This window comes from Ursus arctos, unplaced genomic scaffold (assembly GCF_023065955.2).
Source record: "Ursus arctos isolate Adak ecotype North America unplaced genomic scaffold, UrsArc2.0 scaffold_15, whole genome shotgun sequence".
In the NCBI taxonomy this organism is placed as follows: Eukaryota; Metazoa; Chordata; class Mammalia; order Carnivora; family Ursidae; genus Ursus; species Ursus arctos.
In genome coordinates this window covers 62,054,035-62,071,486 of record NW_026622819.1, presented here as the reverse complement: position 1 = coordinate 62,071,486, position 17,452 = coordinate 62,054,035, and the positions used below count along the sequence as shown (strand labels likewise).

Genomic DNA, 17,452 nt, shown 5'->3' with positions numbered 1-17,452 from the left:
CTTCCTCTTTAGAAGTGCCATACCACTTCCTATTGAGTCCTTGAATGGATCCCTACAATGTACTGCTTTACATTTATAATCTGCCTTACAGCTGAGAGACCGTGATGGGAGCAAGAAACTTAGTGGGGCCCTATTCATATACTCCTCCACTCAGAAAGCTAGACTGTGTTGGGGGCCCCAAAAGTGGGTGTGGTGTGTCTTCTTTCTCTTTCCTTTCTGGCAGCTTGCAGCTGGTGTTGAAATTGACGGAGTCACACATGGAAGGAGCCTGGGTCCCACTAAATCAACACTTTAGATCTGACCACAGTCCAGGAATATTTGTCTGAGACTACATGAATGAGAAGCTTACATGTTGCCTCTTGTAGAGTTCGCTCAAGGCCCCCAGCCTCTTTGCTTCCCTAACCCTCAAACACTAGGTACACAAACCAAGCTTTGTGACTGTGCTCTTACCACTCCACCAGGTTGCTCCTCTGAGGCTCAGTTTCCTGTTCTGTAAGATGCATCAAGAACCAAGTGGGGATGGTCTACATCAGTGGAGCCCTAGGTGCTCTCAGGAGGTGGGAGTGGGGTGAGGAGCAGAAGCAAAGTGGAGGGCAGAACCCCCCTGCCTTGGACAGGGCCATGGCCAGCGTCATCTGAAGGGAGGTTTTCCTGTTGAAAGCTTGAAAATTGTTGGAAAGATCAGTTTTTTTCAAATAGCATCACTCTACGGAATATCTACTTTTAACAAGTTCCCCAGGTGATTGTTAACAGAAAAGTTTGGGAATCATTAGACTAAGATTTCTAAGGACCCCTATAGTCTTTAGACAATCCCTTCTAAAACCAAAGACCAAAAACCCTGCGGGGCTAGACTGAGAATGAACTCACCAAACTACAATTAGATCAGTTTATTAAGTAGGAAATGAAGAAAGTGGGGCACAAATATAAGTATGCAACACCCAAACTGAACCGAATCTGAGATTCCTGAAAAAACATCTGTCAGTTACACAATTGGCCACTTCCTCCCCTGCTGATACGGGGGCTTGTCAGGGGATAAGTCAGGTAGAGGGACCGGTGGTTGCTCCTGGGGCTGGGAATGATCTCTGCGTAACTTTCAGGGCCAGGTCACGGACTCAGGATCGAGACTTCATAGCAGATGCAGCCAGACCCAGCAAGATGGCTGCGACCGTGAAGCCCTGGGCAGCGATCCGGGTGCGCATCATGAGCTGAGAGCGGTGGCTCTGATCCCGGTGGAAGCAGTAGAGGCCGTAGGTTAGGGCGGCCGCCGTGCCCAGGCAGCCTGAGGAGGGGACAAAGTAGGTGGGGAGTGGCACGTTCCGGCCCCGGAGGCCCCTCCGCGCTGTGGGCCTCCGGTACTCAAGAGTCCAGAGCTCTGAACGACAGCTGAGGGAAAGGGGGTAGGGCCTAGTGGGAGGGTTTGGTCGAGGTAGGGTCCTCCCAGTTACAGGGCTCGCTCCACCTCAGTCCTCAATCCCGCCCAGCTCCCGCTCCAGTCAGGATCACTTCTCACCGCCTGGCCCCTTCGCCACAATTCCCGTCCAGTGTCACTCCTGTCCAGTCTCACTCCCGTCCCGCTTGGCTCTCCCGCTCCTCCCCTAATTCATTCCCTCAGACCTCACTATCCTCTCCGTCTACAGTTCCTACAACACCTGCTTACCTATGGGTACCATTGGGTTCTCGCGGGTCTTGCGAAGAAATTTTTCCTTGAAGCTTTCTTGAGTGTTGTAGATACTGGGGCTAAAGCCCTCAATGACTGGGGGCTGTGATGGTTCAAAAGGTGCCCCCGGAGTCACAGGACCAGGAGCTGCCATGTCCCCGGCAACTGCTTTGGGAGAAAATACCGACGCAAAACTCCGCCTCCTGATGAGGTCATGGAAGGGGAGGAGGGAAAGGACTTTGCTAAGCTTGTACGCAGGCGCCAACCGCTCATTGCATTCTGGGAGTCGTGGTAATCTGCATGATGTCGCTGTAGGGAGGACTACATTTCCCAAAAAAAAAAACCTGCGAACCCTTGCGCGCATCCGCCGGAAGTAGTCTGCGACACGAGGTGCTGCGAGTGAGAGCTCCCCAGGTTTAGTTGCCGGTTTGGTGGTCAAGGCAATGCCCAAGGCCAAGGGGAAGACCAGGAGGCAGAAGTTCGGTTACAATGTTAACCGGAAGCGTCTGAACCGGAATGCTCGACGGAAAGCAGCACCACGGATCGAGTGGTGAGGGGACCGGGGTTTAGGAGGCAGGGGACATCGGCTGGGATGGCCGGCGAGATGACGGTTCCGCGATCTCTCTCTCTCTTTGCCTGTAGCTCCCACATCCGACATGCCTGGGACCACGCCAAATCGGTGCGGCAGAACCTGGCCGAGATGGGGTTGGCTATGGACCCCAACAAGGCGGTGCCCCTCCGTAAGAGAAAGGTACTGATATGGCAGGGTCCCGGCCCTTGACCCCTGTTTACCACCGTATTTAGCTGGGTTTCAGAACTTCCTCCGGTGCATTGCCACGTTCACGCGTTTCCCGGGTTTGCGACCTCCCGCAGCCAACGCCAGCAGCCTGCACTGACTGCGGTTGAACGGCTCTTTACCCCCACCCTCCCACTCCCCAGCATCGGACCTGGAGTGGAGCTCCCCCTTTCTTCTCCATTTTCTTTTCCCATCCGAAATTAACCTGTTTGGGTCCCTTGGCATCTCAGTGGTACTTCACAGAATTTATCTTTTTCTGCCCTTAACTTTCCGAATAAGGACTCCCAGAGTTTGGGATTTTTACTTACTCTTACTTACATCTTCCCCCAGTCATCTAATGCAAATAAGTCTTTTTCTGCACCACACTTTCTAAAATAGCACCCTTTCTTAGTAATTTCTTTCCTGCTTTAACTCATAGCATTTGTAAATACTTGATGGTGTTTTATATGTTTCTTTGTTTATTGTCTGTGCCTCTTTCCCTCAACATAATCTCCTTGGGGACAAGGACTTTGTGTTTTGTCCAGTGGTGCTTAGGATGTGACTAGTGCTCAAGAGTTAACCTAATGAATGGACTTACTGATTGGATTTGTCCCATTGCTCTTATTTATTATTTATTTACTTATTTTTAAAGAATTTATTTATTTATTTATTAGAGAGCATGATGGGGGGGCACGGGGAAGGCAGAGGGAGAAGCAGACTCCCTGCTGAGTAGGGAGCCTGACACAGGGCTCCATCCTAGGACCTTCAGATCATGATCTGAGCTGAAGGCAGATGCTTAACTGACTGAGCCACCCAGGCGCCCGTCCCATTGCTTTTAGACACGTTTCTTTTTATCCTTTCACGCCAGAGGAAGATGGCACCGCTGTTTCCTGATCAAATGTGGAGCTATAGCCAAGCACCGTCAAGTCGCTCCTCTTCATAGAGAAGATATCTGATACGTCCTCACTGTAAATTATAAAAGGCTTGCATGGGCGTTCCACTTGATTAGCACACATGAGGTGAGGTAGGCAAGGAGTATTATGCCCATTTTATAGATAGGCACAGAAAGGTGAATTGCTTCCTTAAGTCCCTTTTGGAAACCGTAAAGCCTCCGGGACATTGGTTCTCTCTGGCATCTCTTCCTGCCTGAATATATGTAGGGATTCTCATAAGTAATGCAGTTTTGTTGGGATGGGCAGGAGCCTCTAGAATTTTCCCTCATCCAGGATCCTTCCTTTGTCTGCTGGTCTCATAGGCTCTGTTCTCTGCAGGTGAAGGCCATGGAGGTGGACGGAGATGAGAGGCCGAAGGAGCTTGTGCGGAAGCCCTATGTGCTAAGTGGTGGGTGCTGGCCACATTCCTCTAGGTCATCATCCTGCACAGTCAGGCCTGGGAAGGGCCCTCAGATGTCTTCATTTTACAGATGGAAAAAACAGCCTCAGAGGGAAGAAGGGAGCTGTCAGGCGCTCACAAAGTTAAGCCTGTCTCTGACTGGGACATTTTCAGTGTACTTCCTAAACTCAAGTGTGTGAAGTGAGGTCAAAGATGTTCGGGGAGGATGCAGCCAGGTGCCCAAGAGGATAGAAAAGAAACCAGAGTCTCAGGCACATGTTCAGCTTGTCACGAATTTAAGGATGAGCAGATTTGTATAGAGATTCCCCCATCTCATTTAATATTTTCAGGAACAAATCAGTTTCATGTATCTTAATGCTACAGAGCCTGAATACTAAAACAGAGCAAAGTAAATTCTGCAGGGAAGCAGGAATACTCTGAAATTCTCCACCCATCTTCTTCTTACCTGTCCAAGATGTTTAACGGTTCTCCTGAAGTTAAAAGGGTTTTAAATGGCCAATTGATAGAGAATTCCTTGAGTTCCTATCAGTGATTCTCATAAGAATTACTACACAGGATTGCATAAATAAAGTCAGGTGTACGTACTGTTAAATTTTTAAAATTTTTACTTCTCATTCTTTAAAGAATTTTTTAAAATTGTGGTAAAAAACATATCACATAAAGTTTACCATCTTAATCATTTTTAACTATATAGCTCAGTAAAGTATGTTTATGTCATGCATTAGATCTCCAGAACTTTTTCATCTTCAAAAATGGAACTCTACCCATTAAACAACAACTCCCCATTTCCCTGCTCCCCCCCCCCCCAACCCCGGCCCCTAGCAGCCAAGTCAAAGATAATTTTGACTATAAGCAATTTAGCACTTAACCCCTGGATAACATTTGACCACCTTGCTTCTGTGAGCTGTTTTTCTCCTAGTTCAGAAATGGGGAGTATTTGCCTAGCTATTTAACTTAATTAATTTTAAAGATTTTATTTATTTATTCCAGAGTGAGGGAGAGAGTGAGACTGGGGGGAGGAGCAGAGGGAGAAGGATAAGCAGACTCCGACATGGGACTCGATCTCACGACCCATGAGATCATGACCAGAGCTGAAACCAAGCATCGGATGTCTGACTGAGCCACGGAGGCGCCCCTTCCTAGCTATTTTAACATCGAAGTCATGATTGGCTCCACAGCTTGGCTTTTGCCCTCACATGGAGCAGTGAGGCACCTGGCCCCAGCCTCAGGCCCTGGTTCCTGCAGCTTTAGTTTTCCTTCATACCTTTCCATTTCACCCTATTATTGTAACACTTCAAGAAAAGAAATTCTCAGGGAGTTTTGGAGATGGAAGGGAGTCCTGACCTGTGGTAGGCAATGTATCATCTCTGTCCCCAGGACCTGGTACTAAGTAGAGATTATTAGTTTGGCGCCTGCCCTTTACCCAGCTGAGACTCAAAGAGAGGTGACTTACCTTTTAGGTAGTTGTCACACACTGATACATGATTGTGTCATAGGCAGGGCTGAAGAGCACTGAATGTGGGGATGGAGTGGCAAAGCCCATCTGATGGCCATGGTTTGGGATGGGGTGAAAGGATGACTGGGCAACTTGAAAAGTGCAGGAGGGAAAACCTCATTTTCTGTGTCCTGGTTTCTCACCCCAGACCTAGAGGCAGAAGCCAGCCTTCCAGAAAAGAAAGGAAACACTCTGTCTCGAGACCTCATTGACTATGTGCGCTACATGGTGGAGAATCATGGGGAGGACTATAAGGTGAGTGGTTCGGGCCTGGCAGGAGGAACCACTTGGGTCTGTTGGGAAGGCACCCTGGACCATTTGGGATTTCATCTGCTTGTCTCTTGCCTGAGACTGAGTGGAAAAAAGGAAGGAAAGAGAGACTTTAGGAAATTGACCTCATGGACAGATGCTTATAGCTGGGATAGACTGACTGACCTGTGGTTCATATTCCACTCACAGATATGTTGTTTTGTTTGCATGGTGTTTTTAAAGAACTTGAACTAGGTGCCGTTTTAATTATGGGAGTTTTCAAATTAAAGTTCATGTTTCTGACTTCTCTTAAAAATGGAAAGATCTGGCTGCAGTGGACTCGGGTGCCCAAGTGGGATCAGCTGGCTGTGGATGGAGCATAAGCTATTCATCTGGCCACAGCTCCTGCCTGGTCCCCAAGGGCGTCTGCACCCATTTCCCCACATACACCGTGGTTTTTGAGGTGAGGAACCTGGACTTGAGGGACACAAAGTGGCTTGCCCAACTCAGGCAGTAGTAGGATTTGAGCCTTTGCCTGTCCAGCCCTCCTCAAGTGGCCTTTCTCCCTTCTTAGGCTATGGCCCGGGATGAGAAGAATTACTATCAAGATACCCCGAAACAGATTCGGAATAAGATCAACGTCTATAAGCGTTTTTACCCAGCAGAGTGGCAAACCTTCATTGATTCTTTGCAGAAGAATAGGATGGAGGTTGAATGATTGGCTTATGCCTGCCCCAGGCTAAGATCTCCTCCTGGACCAGAGAAGCTCAAAGCCAGGGTTTAAGGCAAGAAGGGGCATGTGGCTAGATGAGGCCCATCAACCCCCATGGAATCATATTACATGCGTGCGCGTGCGCACTCACATTCCCCTTTCTGGGGGAAGGAACTGTCTCCAAGAGGCTTCTGAGAGCCCTGAGGAAAGTCAGAACCTACTGTTTTCAGAGTGGGTGGTCTGTGTACCTATGGTCTGTACATAATAAAACAAGACTATTTTACTCTCTGGTGGTTGTGTGTTCCCCTCCCAACCAAGCCCTAGGACTGCCCCTGTGAAAACCCACTCAGCTGGGGCAGAGAGGCCATCCAGCCCTTTGTGTGCCACATTCCCACCCCCTCTTGGGCGTGGGCGCCCTCCTTTTGTCCCCTGTTCCGGTTCCATTGCTCTGTCTTGGTTTCCTGCACAGTATTAACCCTTGTACAGAAGCCTGCTGCTAACCCTGCGCTGCTTGGGAGGGGTCTGTCTCGCCAGCGCTAGCCCCCTCCTGGGCTGGAGGCGAGTGGATTGGCTCGAGGGCCAGAGGGTGAGGAGCTGTACTGCTGCTTCCTTGTAACTGGCCTCCACTGCTCTTCAGATCGCTTGCCCTGAAAGGAACCTGAGGCCCCCAAATCTGAGACTGTTGGACTGCTGAATAGCACCTGTGTGCCAGGTACTGGGTACACCGTGGCCATTGCCTGGGGCAGGGCTGCCTAACTTGGTGATGTGAGGTGATGACTCACTTAACAGGATCACAGGCACATTGTGGGGTGGGCACTGGGCATTTTCTGCTCTTGATACTTTATCTTCAGCTATTATATAATACAAAACCCCTCTCATTCTTAATGTTTCCCTAGAAGGGCCCCTCAAATCTGGTTCTTTTTACCGCTCTTAAAAAAGACTTGGTGTTTTTACACAGATCATTTCACATAAAACCCTGCAAGGTGTGTGGCTTTATCCTTTTACAGGTAAGGAAACTGAGTCTTGAGAGGCCAGTTTGAGGTTTGAAGTCAAGTCAGTCCAACAGCTAAGCCTGGGCTTTCACTTGCTATCCTCCTCTTCAGTCCCTGAAGGCAGCCCATCTGTCCCATACTATCAGGGCAGGCTGGAAATGGGCAGGGTCCCAGAAACCCCTCCTATGGGACCCAGCTGGCTTAGCCCCCAGCAATGACTGGCCCTTGTAAGCAGTGCGCACACAGCCTTTGGAATCTAGCCTGCAGCTGGGGGCTTTTTTTCTTTCAAGTAGGCTCCGTGCCCAGCACGGGCTTGAACTTGTGACCCTGAGACAGAGTTACATGCTCCACAGACTGAGCCAGCCAGGCGCCCCACTCATGAGGGCTTTTATTTGGCCTTATAAGGTCCTCCACAACACTCCAAACTCAGGCCTTTGACAGCTGTCCCCTTGTTTCTTTACCCAATTCAGGTGCCAATTTTGGGAAGCCTTTCCTGCCACTGTCCCCCATCCTTAGGCTGTGTAAGTGTCCTGTTGTCCCTACACCCCAGACTTCCTGTAGCAATACATACCAGTTATAACTGCCTTTTAATCTGCTTGACATCCCCCACCAGGCTGGGCTTGAGTGCAAGCACCTTCCCTGGGAATCACAGCTGAGCCCAAGGCAGGTGCTGGGGGAATGGTCCATTCTGACCTCTGGCCCCGTCAGCTAGAACTCCTGAGGAATGGCAGCCAGGTTTGGATTCTTCCCAAAAGGTACGAAGTTAGGCCAAAGCCCAAGTTCCTTACCACCCCACTTCCATGTAGGCTGAAGGGCCAGGGGACTGGGATTTGCTGTTGACAAATGACTGTGTCACTGGAAGTATTCTGGGACCACCCTCCATACCTGCCCCTCACTGGACTGTAAGCACCCAGGATATACTCCTCAAAACCAGAATTCAAATGAAACCATATCTGAGTTTTTGGCATTTATTGTGTGCCTCAAACAGCCACTAGCTCTCCCTTACGTAGTTTGTCCTTGGCAACCCTGTGGGTCTGGCTTCGCAGGGCGTGGGCTGGGACAGCAAGGCCTCTACTTCTGGATCTTTGATGGGAATTCTCCCTATGTACTTCATGGGCCCACCTGACAGAGGCAGCAAATGAGGAAACGCTGGAGTTCTTTTCACAGCCACTAGAAAGGACAGAAGATATGTGAGCCCACAAATGTGACAGGAAGACGGCTCGGCTATTCCAGGTCTGGGGTGCGGGCAGGCGCACGAGGATGAACACGGCAGGTGAGTCTCAGCAGCTAGTTCAAAGTGCTGGCAGCTGCTATTAAAAAAGCAAAAGAACAAAATGTCTTCCAAAGACAAGTGGGAACAGATTTTGCAGAATCCAGGGTTCAATCAGCCAGACAATGAAGCTAGGTTAAGGACTCTTCCTCTGAGCTCTTCCTCATTCAGACAGGCAGGAGTCCTCAGATTTTCATCAGCACCTCTCCGTGGAGGACTGGGAGCGCTGTGATGGACTGATGTCATCACTCCACCCCCGTCCTTACGGCTGGATACGTGTCAGTGCAAGCCTACAACCAGCGGTTCCGGGTACCAAGAGGTACCAGAGGCTCCTTGGGATAAGCAGCCAGTCAAGCTGGTGGTCTCGGAGCCTTCTTGCTTAGACCATCCACATGACCAAGCTTTGGGCCAAGCTGGCCTTCCTCAGGGGGCTGGCAGCAGGTGAGAGAATGGAAAATCAGAAGCCACATTGCATTAAGTGATTCTTAAGACCAGAAGCCATCAGCGTCAGGCTGAATAATTAGGCATCGGTTCAACAGGCAAGCAGAAGCAGAAGCTTCCCTCCGATGTGGAGTGCCCACCTGCTCTCTCAGATCCAGAGCCTTCCTTCCAGTTGCCTTCATTAGAAAAGGAGAGGGTCTGACATTTGACCCCCATCCCATGCTCAGGTAGGTTGGAAGCTGTTAGTGTTGGGGCAGTCTTGGGGGAACAGTGTCACCCGCGCTAGCTCAGAAAACTCACTTTGAGATGAACTCCAGATAACGGCTGGTACCCAGGAGCAGGTGATCTGGGCTGGTGAATCAGAAAGTCACATTCAGGAGCAACTGGGTAAGAGGAGCACAGGCCAGGCACACGGCTGTCGCAAGAGAGGCCCATTCCTCTACTTTGCCCAGTCTAGTCCTGGCAGAAACCAGTATGGATGAGCGCGGTTTGGCACTCTGCCTGGAGGACAGGCCAGCAGTCCCACGAGAGGAGCACAGCGGTCAGCCACAGATGTGATGTGGCACACCCACAGGGCAAGTGTCGGGGGAACTTCAGCTCCCCCAGTGGTGCGTGTCTTCTGGTGTACCACTGGGACCTGTCAGTTCTGGGAGTGGTCTTCAGAAGTTGCTCAAGTAGATACAGTGCTAAACTCTTCATTCAAGTTCACTCCCCTCACTGGGGACTTTGGAAATTGTATTACATAATGATACTCATTAAACCAAAGGCAGATCTTAATTAGAAAAGGGTCCCCTACAACAATGCTGGTTCCAGAGGTAAATGTCAAGCACTGGAGAACAAGGTGGAGTTTATAGAACAAAGAAGTAAAGTTTCACCATCTTTCCATGTCAAAATGAAAAGTTGTCAGCAAAATTTCAAAGGCTACTCTAAAAGCCAAGTCATTCCTTAAGTATTTAAAATAAAAGCAGACAAATCTTTCTTCTTCAGAAAGTTAATTAGAATTTCAAAGAACAGTGACTCTGTCACTACGTCCACAGCCCAAGAGCACAACAGGCCACTCTGACTACAGTCACACTTCTGGACTTCAGGAGTGTCCCACTCCACCAAGCCTCCCCGTGCCTCTTCTCACGTAGGCCACAGCATGGAACTGAGGCACACTGAGTCAATGTCAAGTGAAATGAAGGCACATCATCTCTATTCTCAATTAAAAAGCAAACCGAGTTGGGTATCTCCTCTAAAAAACAGTCCATCTGTGGCTACTGATTACTCATGGCCCCTGGAAGACAAAAGCCTCCTTCCTTTGCCTGCACTAAAGAGAAGTGTCAATATATAGGTAAACTGGCTGATCACCAGAAACAGGAGAATCATGGAGTGTACACTGGAGAGAACAGAAATTCTAACTCTTAGTTGGGGAATCAGCAGGTCCAGAAAGGCTGGGGTACCCAAAGCCTCAGGTACCCGGTTGGCTGATCTGCTAATTCCCATTTCTTTTCACTTGGATTTACATGATTGAAATTTCCTTTCCTGGAGTTACCACCTACACGGAAGGGGGTTGTGTCCTTTTGACATACTGGGCCAAGCGGTGGAGTTTTAAGTTCATGTGGATCGACATAAAGTAGGATACGGATTACAGCTGTAAAAGATGGGGGAAAGCTAGAGCTTTGTCTCCACTGACGTGCAGGTTATCACACGTCTCACAATTCCAAAGACACAGATTTTCCATGACAGTCATCTGGGGTTTTGATAACAGCACCTAGAAACAGAACCTGAAACTTTGGTCTGTTCCTTGTATAAATAAATAAATAATTAAAATGCAGTTCTGAGGCCAACACCCAGCTCCAGTTGACAGTCTTCGCCCCAGGGACCCAGGGTCCTTCCCCAGACCTCTGTAAACATGGGCATTGGCCCAGCTAGTGCAAGAGCAGCGGCTTCTGTCTCCAGATGAGGGGGAGATAAGCCTTTCGTCTTCCCGACAGGGGTGAATACCACTGGATGCTGCAGTCTGGCGGGCAGGCTTGGCTTGGAGAAGCAGGGAGGTTTCAGAAAACTCCTTGCTAGGATCTCCAGGTTTGTCCCAGCACTTCTTACCTTCATGGCTGGAAAATCTTACCTCCAAATTAGAAAAAAACATGGAAATCATCTCTTTAAAATGACGGTCCCAGGGCCAGAGAGGCAGAGATAGCACAAGGCCTCGAGCCAGCCGGGTGGAGCAGGACACCGTGGGCCCTGGAGCCAAGGCTCAGTGTACTGCCCAGAACCCGCCTGCATGAGAGGGGCATGAAGTCACCAGGAGGGAACGGTTTAGACTGGGAGTACTTCTGACACTATCCCAGTTCTCAATCACCGGGACCTGCGGAGGGGAGAACTGAGCCCACTGAGCACCTTACTGTACACATCAGAGAAGGAGGGTGTCTTCAGTGGTGAAAGCTGGGTCCACTTCCAGCCTGGAGTGAGCCAGACACCATGCTCTTCCACTATCTGCCTCACCTGCCTCCCCACTTCAGCCTCATGGCCACCTCACCTGGAAGGCTTCTATGTGGTTCTTGGCCTTGCCCAGGCCCCGCACTGGAGGGTGGGAGGAGAGAAGGAAGTGCTGCCACATGGCTCCTGCCTCAGGCCCAAGCTGGCAGGAGAGAAGCGGGAGCAGCAGGACTGGGATCTCCAGGGTTGGGTGGTGAGCAGGTGGGGGCCAGCCTAGGAGAGAAGCTCCAAGAGCAGTCTCCAGATATGCACGGTGCCGGGGTCTTCAAAGCCGGGTCCTGCAGGGGCGATGCTGGCTGCCAAGAGGAAAACCTCCCGCTGGCTATCGACAGCCTGCAGGCCCAGCTCCTGCTGCAGCTCCACCATACTCACGGACTCACTCAGGTCCTGGGATGAGACGGAGAAGCCAGTTGGAACAGAGCTCACAGTTTTCCAGCACCCACACTGTCATCCATGAAAAGAACTATTCTTTGGCTATCCTGGGGAACACGGGGGCCTAAGTTCCCAGAAGTGGCCCCTGGGCCCCTGGGTCTAAATCCTCTCATCTTTGAATTTCCTTTGTACCAACTTCTTTTCATACCACCATTAGCCACTGCAGTGAGAAACAGCTCTTCCTATAAGCCAGGCATTGTGAGAGGCACTTAGACTTATCCTCATAATTATAGTTTATAAACAGAATGATGATGTAATTCATCATCTAAACCAGGGTACTTCTAAGACTTAAAGTGGGCACTATTAATAATCATACCAGAACAACAGGCATAAATGGGGACCATCCCAGGCAGACCAGGACGTATGGTTACATATTTATAAATGATTGTTAAGGATTTCCTGACAGGCAGGGGAAACTGGGGTCAAAGATGTATAGTTTCTCTCCAAGTCAGGTTGGAAACAAGTGCCATGGCTCTCAGGGATGTGGGGCAGGCCACAGGAAAAATGACAGAACTCTGTACTGTGGCAAGGTTTTACCCGGTATGTATTGAGAATGGCACCTTAAGTCTGTGATGCCGAGGGCTGCTGAGCCAAAGGCCCAGTAGAAGTATAGTGTAGTTAAGAGCGGGAGCTTTGAGGAAGATCTGAGTTCAAATCCTGACTTTGCCATATACCAGTTTTAACTTTGGGCACTGAAGGATAATAACAACGCCTGTCATGGGGTTTTGTAGGATTTCAGTGAGGTCACGATTGAAGGGTTCTCAGCCTGGCACACTATAAGCACACTTATAAATGTTAGTTATTACTGTTATTTTCATCTGCTCAGCTTATCACTTCTCAGCTTTAGCTCTTTGATCTAGAGCTGGAAGTCACAAGGACATGGCAGAGTGGAAAAGGCACAAGTTTTGGAGTCAGACATCCCATTTTTTCAAGGTGTACAACCTTGGGGAGATTACAAAACCTCTCTGAGCTTTGTATTTCCAATCTGTAAAATGGGAATAGTATCCCGTACCTGGTAGGGTCAATTAGAAGCATAATATGAAATGTCATTCAAAACCATACCTGACATATAGTGGATGCTTAATCATTATTTTTCTCATTTCTCCAGGACGATGGGTGACAGGGAGGCGAAGAGGAAGGCAGACAGAGGATGAGGATCAGGGATGAGGAGAAAGCACAGGTAGAAGAGTGGGGGCCAGCATCTCAGCCAGGTGCTCCAGGTCACAGGCCTGGGCCTGAATCTCTCTCCTGTGCTCCTGCCCAGGGGTCAGTGGATCAAGCCCAACTGGTCTAAGCCAGCCTCCCATGGCCCTCACCTGCTTGTTGGCCACCACAACGACAGGCAGGTCAGGGTCCTTGTCCAGTAGCTTGTGCAGTTCCTGCCGGGCCCAGGGCAGCCGCAGCCGGTCAGCCGAGTCCACCATGAACACCAGCACGTCAACTTCATTCACAAACTCCTTCCAGTAGAAGCGTAGGTTCTGGCTGCCACCGACTGAGGAGAGGCCAGGGGCCAGCTCAGAGCCTCCCTGGGCCCCGGCTCTCTACACGTAGCCCCAGTACCACCCCACTTCCAGCTTTCCAAGGCTCCACCAGCCAGGGGCAAGGAAGACCACAGGCTCTGGAGCCAATCCGATTTACCTCTGGCTCTGACAGCTGGGGCTCCCTGGGCAAGTCACTACCCTCGAGCAGCAGCGTTCTCCTCCTCACTGAATTTACCTACTAACAGGTTGCAGCAACACCCAAAGGTACCATACTCAATGCACCGTTCACAGAGTGGCATACAAGGTGCTCATTAAATTGTACTCTCCGGTTCTTTTTCCTGGGCTGCTTCCTGCCAATTCCTAGCTTTCTCCCCTGACAGTGATAGTGTGGTCAAAAGCCAGGACTCCCTGCCCAGCCTGTGCACAGCCATTCTCCATTCAGTGTCTCTTGTTCAGTCTGGTCACCCCATTTTCTTTCCTTGCAAACATCATACTCAGTCCTACCACCACATGGCTGCCCACGTAGTACCCCAACCTGGGTTGCCTTCTTGTCCCTCTGCACTGTCCCCATTAGCCACCCTGCATCCTCGTGTTTCTGGATATACTTCTGACATTTGTGGACTCTATGCTCTTTGAGAGTTAGAGCTGTTTACATCTGGATCCCCGCAAAGCCCTCAGCACAATGCCTGGCACATAGCAGGCACTCAACAAATATTTACTGAGTGCTTACTAGGTGCCAAGCACTGATCTGGGTGCTGGGGATACAGAGGTGGGCAAGGCAGACAGGGAGCTGCTGCTCTGAAGGAGCTCCCTCTGTAACCAAGACAGACACAGCAACAGCACATAAGCACATTTCAGAAAGGAAATAAAAGAGAAAAAGCCGTTTTCTGGCTGGGGGTGGCTTTGGACTGGGTGGTCTGGGAAGGTCTCCCTGAGGAGGCAGCATGTGAGCTGGGTCTGGGATAATGAGAAGGAGCTAGCTAAGGGAAGAGGCAGAGGAAAGCATTACAAGCAGAGGGAAGAGCAAGCTCAATGTGTCTGAGAGAGAGAAGGCAGCCAGAGTGGCCAAGGCAGTGCCAGTGGGAGAGGGGAAGAAGCCACAGCCAATAAGGTGGGCCAGGGCTTGACCATACAGGGGCTGTCAGGCTACAGTGAAGTTGTTGGGGATCCCCCTAAAAGGTTTTACACAAGAGTGACATGGGTTTCTGCAAACTGCTGGCTGACAGTAGGGGACAGAAGTGAAAGCAGGAAGACCAGCAAGGACACTATTATAGTACTGAAATGATGGTGGCCCAGACCAAGGAGGCAGTGGTGGAGGTGGGGAGAAGGGGACAGATGCACAATCTACTGGAAAATAAAGCTGAAGGAACTGGCGAATAAAATGGATAGGATATAGGAAGTGGGGCGGAAGGGGGGCGGAAGGGGGGGAAGGGATGAGTCATCAAAGATCCACAAACAGCTCATTCTTGGCTGGGTTCCAGACTAGGCACTGTAGACCATAGCCAAGTGAGTGTCATGGAAAGGGATAGTTCCAAGACTTGAATGGCAGATCTGGGTTTGAATTCAGGAGTGACCCTATCGAACCTCAGACTCTTGGGTAACATGAAGACACCAAACCCCTTCTCCCAGGGTTGGGGGGTACTTTCTCTGCCAGAGTGGGAGTCAAGTGCAGAATCCCACTTGACCCTTCTGTATCCCTGGCACAAGAAAGGGAGACGGGGAAAATCTTGTTTAAAGGACCAAATTCCAGGTGAATATCAATGTTTGCCACAATCAGGGAGGAAACATACAGTCAGGCCCTCAGAGTCTGATCCTACCACCTAGTACTTAACTAAATCCACCCAGTCTTTATGGTCTGGGAGGAAGTCCACTAATCTCTCCCACCAAGTCTGTAGTTGGGACACAGGTGGCTGAGTACTGCTGTCCTCTCAAAAGCCCCTCTGCCAACCTCTCCCGGAATCCCAAAAAGCCTAACACTGAGGACAGGGGCTGCCCAGACCCTCTCTGATCACTCACTCAACAAGCTCTCCCAGTTACCTGCTTGAGGCTGGGCCCTAGGGGCCAAAGCTGGCTCAGACTCATCTGTGCCCCTAGTCAGGGGCATAGGCTGGTATGTGGCAAATACCAGCTCAGAGGAAGAGCCCTTAACCTAGTCTGGGAGTCAGATAAAACTTCATAGGGATATCATGTTTGACCTTATCTTTTTTTTAAGAGAGTCATTCTTTATTTTTTTATTTTTTAGTAGGCTCCGCACCCAATGTGGGGCTTGAACTCATGACCCTGAGATCAAGTCGATGCACTACGGACTGAGCCACCAACGTGCCCCTGACCTAAATCCTGAAAGAGGTGTGGCAATTTATCAAGGGAAGAAGGGCTTTCCAGACCGAGGGAACAGTGCAAGCACAGGACAGAAGAAAGAAAGCCGCAAGCACCCTTCAGAAACAAGCAATGTAGCACGGTGCTTAACACCAAGAGTCTCCAGCCAGAGAGTCTGCATTAGCAGAATAAATAAATAAATTATTTAACTTGCTGGGCCTCCCTTTCCTCATGTATGTAACAAGGGTAATAACTGTTTTCAGTTTTTTGGAGTTGTGGGAGGATTTTATTAAGTAAAGCCTGTCAGATGCTTGGCATACAGGAAACTTTAGCTTTTGGTATCTCAGTGTTAGGTATGTGAGCTTCAGTTGGGGTGAGGGGCAGGCTGTGACCAAGCTGGAACTGCCCAATCATGAATGGCCCATCATGTCAGAACACAGAGTTTGGACTGTATGCTGTGCCCCAGGGAGGCAGGAGAAGAATGTCATACAGGGACGTGTCCTGCTTAGATATACATGCTGGAGCCACCCCCAAGCAAAGACCCCGGCTTGGGTCCAACTGAAGTGATGGGGAGACGGTGCGTATGGGGCGGGGGGGGGGGGGGGTCTGCTCACTCTCCAGCAGGTCCACCTCGAAATCCTTGGTGGGCAGCCGCACAGAGTTGAAGCCCCAGGTGGGAATGTGGCCTTCCAGCGGTGGCTTCCCGGACAGCACGCGAAGGAACGTGCTCTTCCCCGAGCCATCCAGCCCCAGCACCAGCACCTCGCGCTGCTCCAACTCCTCCAGCGGGGGCTCTTCGTCCTCCTCGTCTTCAGGCTGTGGGGCACAGGTCAGGTTGCGGCCGGCACCCTCCCGCCGGACCCTTCCCGAGGGAAGATGGAAGACACCAAAGCGCCCATCCCCGCCCTCACCCGCCAACCGGCAGGCAGGCAAGGTCTGGTGCAGAGGGACCAGCGCTGCCTTTGGAGTCCTGAATCTCAAACCCCGTTCTTCTGGCTTCTCCTGAGTGACCTCGGGGAAATTTCTTCCCCTCGCGAAGCCTCAGCCTTCTCAGACTGACAATCCCCACGTCCCAGGGTCGCATGGACCACCCAACGGGAAAAACTCGCACCCCGGCCGGGGGCCGGGGAAGGGGGCGGAGGCCTCTCCCGGCATGCCCCGGGCCGCGCGGGCTGTGCGTACTGCGCAGGCGCAGGGCGAGCGCGGGCCGGACCAAGCGCGGGCCCGACAGCGCTCCGGGGCCGCGCCCTCGGAGCTCCGGCGCCCACGAGGAAGCCCAGGTCTTGCGGCCGCGCAGGGCGGTGCCACACCCCCCCCCCCCTGAAACGCCCACCCATCCTTCCGTTCTGGGACTCACGACTGCCCGGCTACCGCCGCGCGCCCTTTCATCAGGGGCTTGCGGGCTGCGGCGCCAAGTCCCCGACCCAGGCGCTTCTGCCCTCGCGGGGCGTCACACCCCTCAGGTTCAGGTGCGGAGGCCCAGACCCCGGCCCGGCACTCACGTCCCACTCGTCCCACTCAGGGAGGCGGGCGGGCTCCGCGCCCCACCAGGCCTCGCCCCGGTCCCAGCGCCGCTCCCGTCCGCGCCCGAAGTAGGCCTTCCAGAGGATGAAGAGTACTGAGCCCAGCACGGCCGCGGCGCCGCCCAGCGCCAGCACCAAGGGACTCAGCGGCCGCGGAGCCATCGGGCCGGGCGAGGGGCACGGGTGCGGGCTGCACAGGCCGAACCAGCCGGCCCGCCGAAGATGGCCCCGCTGCGACTGCGGCGGCCGCGCCCACCCACCCAACCCCAGCCCCG

The 17,452-nt window shown here is 51.5% G+C and overlaps 3 protein-coding genes across 5 annotated transcripts; 1 reads left to right on the top strand and 2 right to left on the bottom strand.

Annotated features, from left to right (window-relative positions):
- Window positions 1–872: 872 nt before the first annotated feature.
- HIGD2A (HIG1 hypoxia inducible domain family member 2A) lies at window positions 873–1,811 on the bottom strand. The gene is made up of 2 exons (XM_026511021.4): window positions 1,658–1,811; window positions 873–1,279 (listed from the first exon to the last, which is right to left on the bottom strand). Exons 1-2 carry the CDS (start codon window positions 1,809–1,811, stop codon window positions 1,113–1,115), a joined length of 321 nt encoding a protein of 106 aa, XP_026366806.2. The 3' UTR covers window positions 873–1,112.
- Window positions 1,812–1,999: 188 nt separating this feature from the next.
- Window positions 2,000–6,524, top strand: NOP16 (NOP16 nucleolar protein). 2 transcript variants are annotated; one of them, XM_026511018.4, is made up of 5 exons: window positions 2,000–2,207; window positions 2,300–2,408; window positions 3,704–3,773; window positions 5,429–5,535; window positions 6,104–6,524. In XM_026511018.4, the coding sequence occupies exons 1-5, from the start codon at window positions 2,101–2,103 to the stop codon at window positions 6,245–6,247; spliced, it is 537 nt and encodes a 178-aa protein (XP_026366803.1). In that variant the 5' UTR covers window positions 2,000–2,100; the 3' UTR covers window positions 6,248–6,524. The 2 variants fall into 2 exon arrangements, with proteins under 2 accessions (XP_026366803.1, XP_057168331.1); XM_057312348.1 differs by lacking the exon at window positions 6,104–6,524 and adding an exon at window positions 5,853–5,986.
- A 1,663-nt stretch (window positions 6,525–8,187) lies between these two features.
- ARL10 (ADP ribosylation factor like GTPase 10) lies at window positions 8,188–17,444 on the bottom strand. 2 transcript variants are annotated; one of them, XR_008959280.1, is made up of 5 exons: window positions 17,157–17,427; window positions 16,269–16,470; window positions 13,174–13,349; window positions 11,466–11,812; window positions 8,188–11,054 (listed from the first exon to the last, which is right to left on the bottom strand). XR_008959280.1 is itself a non-coding variant. In XM_026511014.4 (4 exons), exons 1-4 carry the CDS (start codon window positions 17,337–17,339, stop codon window positions 11,639–11,641), a joined length of 735 nt encoding a protein of 244 aa, XP_026366799.1. In that variant the 5' UTR covers window positions 17,340–17,444; the 3' UTR covers window positions 8,188–11,638. The 2 variants fall into 2 exon arrangements, 1 of the variants encoding a protein (XP_026366799.1); XM_026511014.4 differs by having other exon boundaries at window positions 8,188–11,812; window positions 17,157–17,444.
- Between the last annotated feature and the right edge of the window lie 8 nt (window positions 17,445–17,452).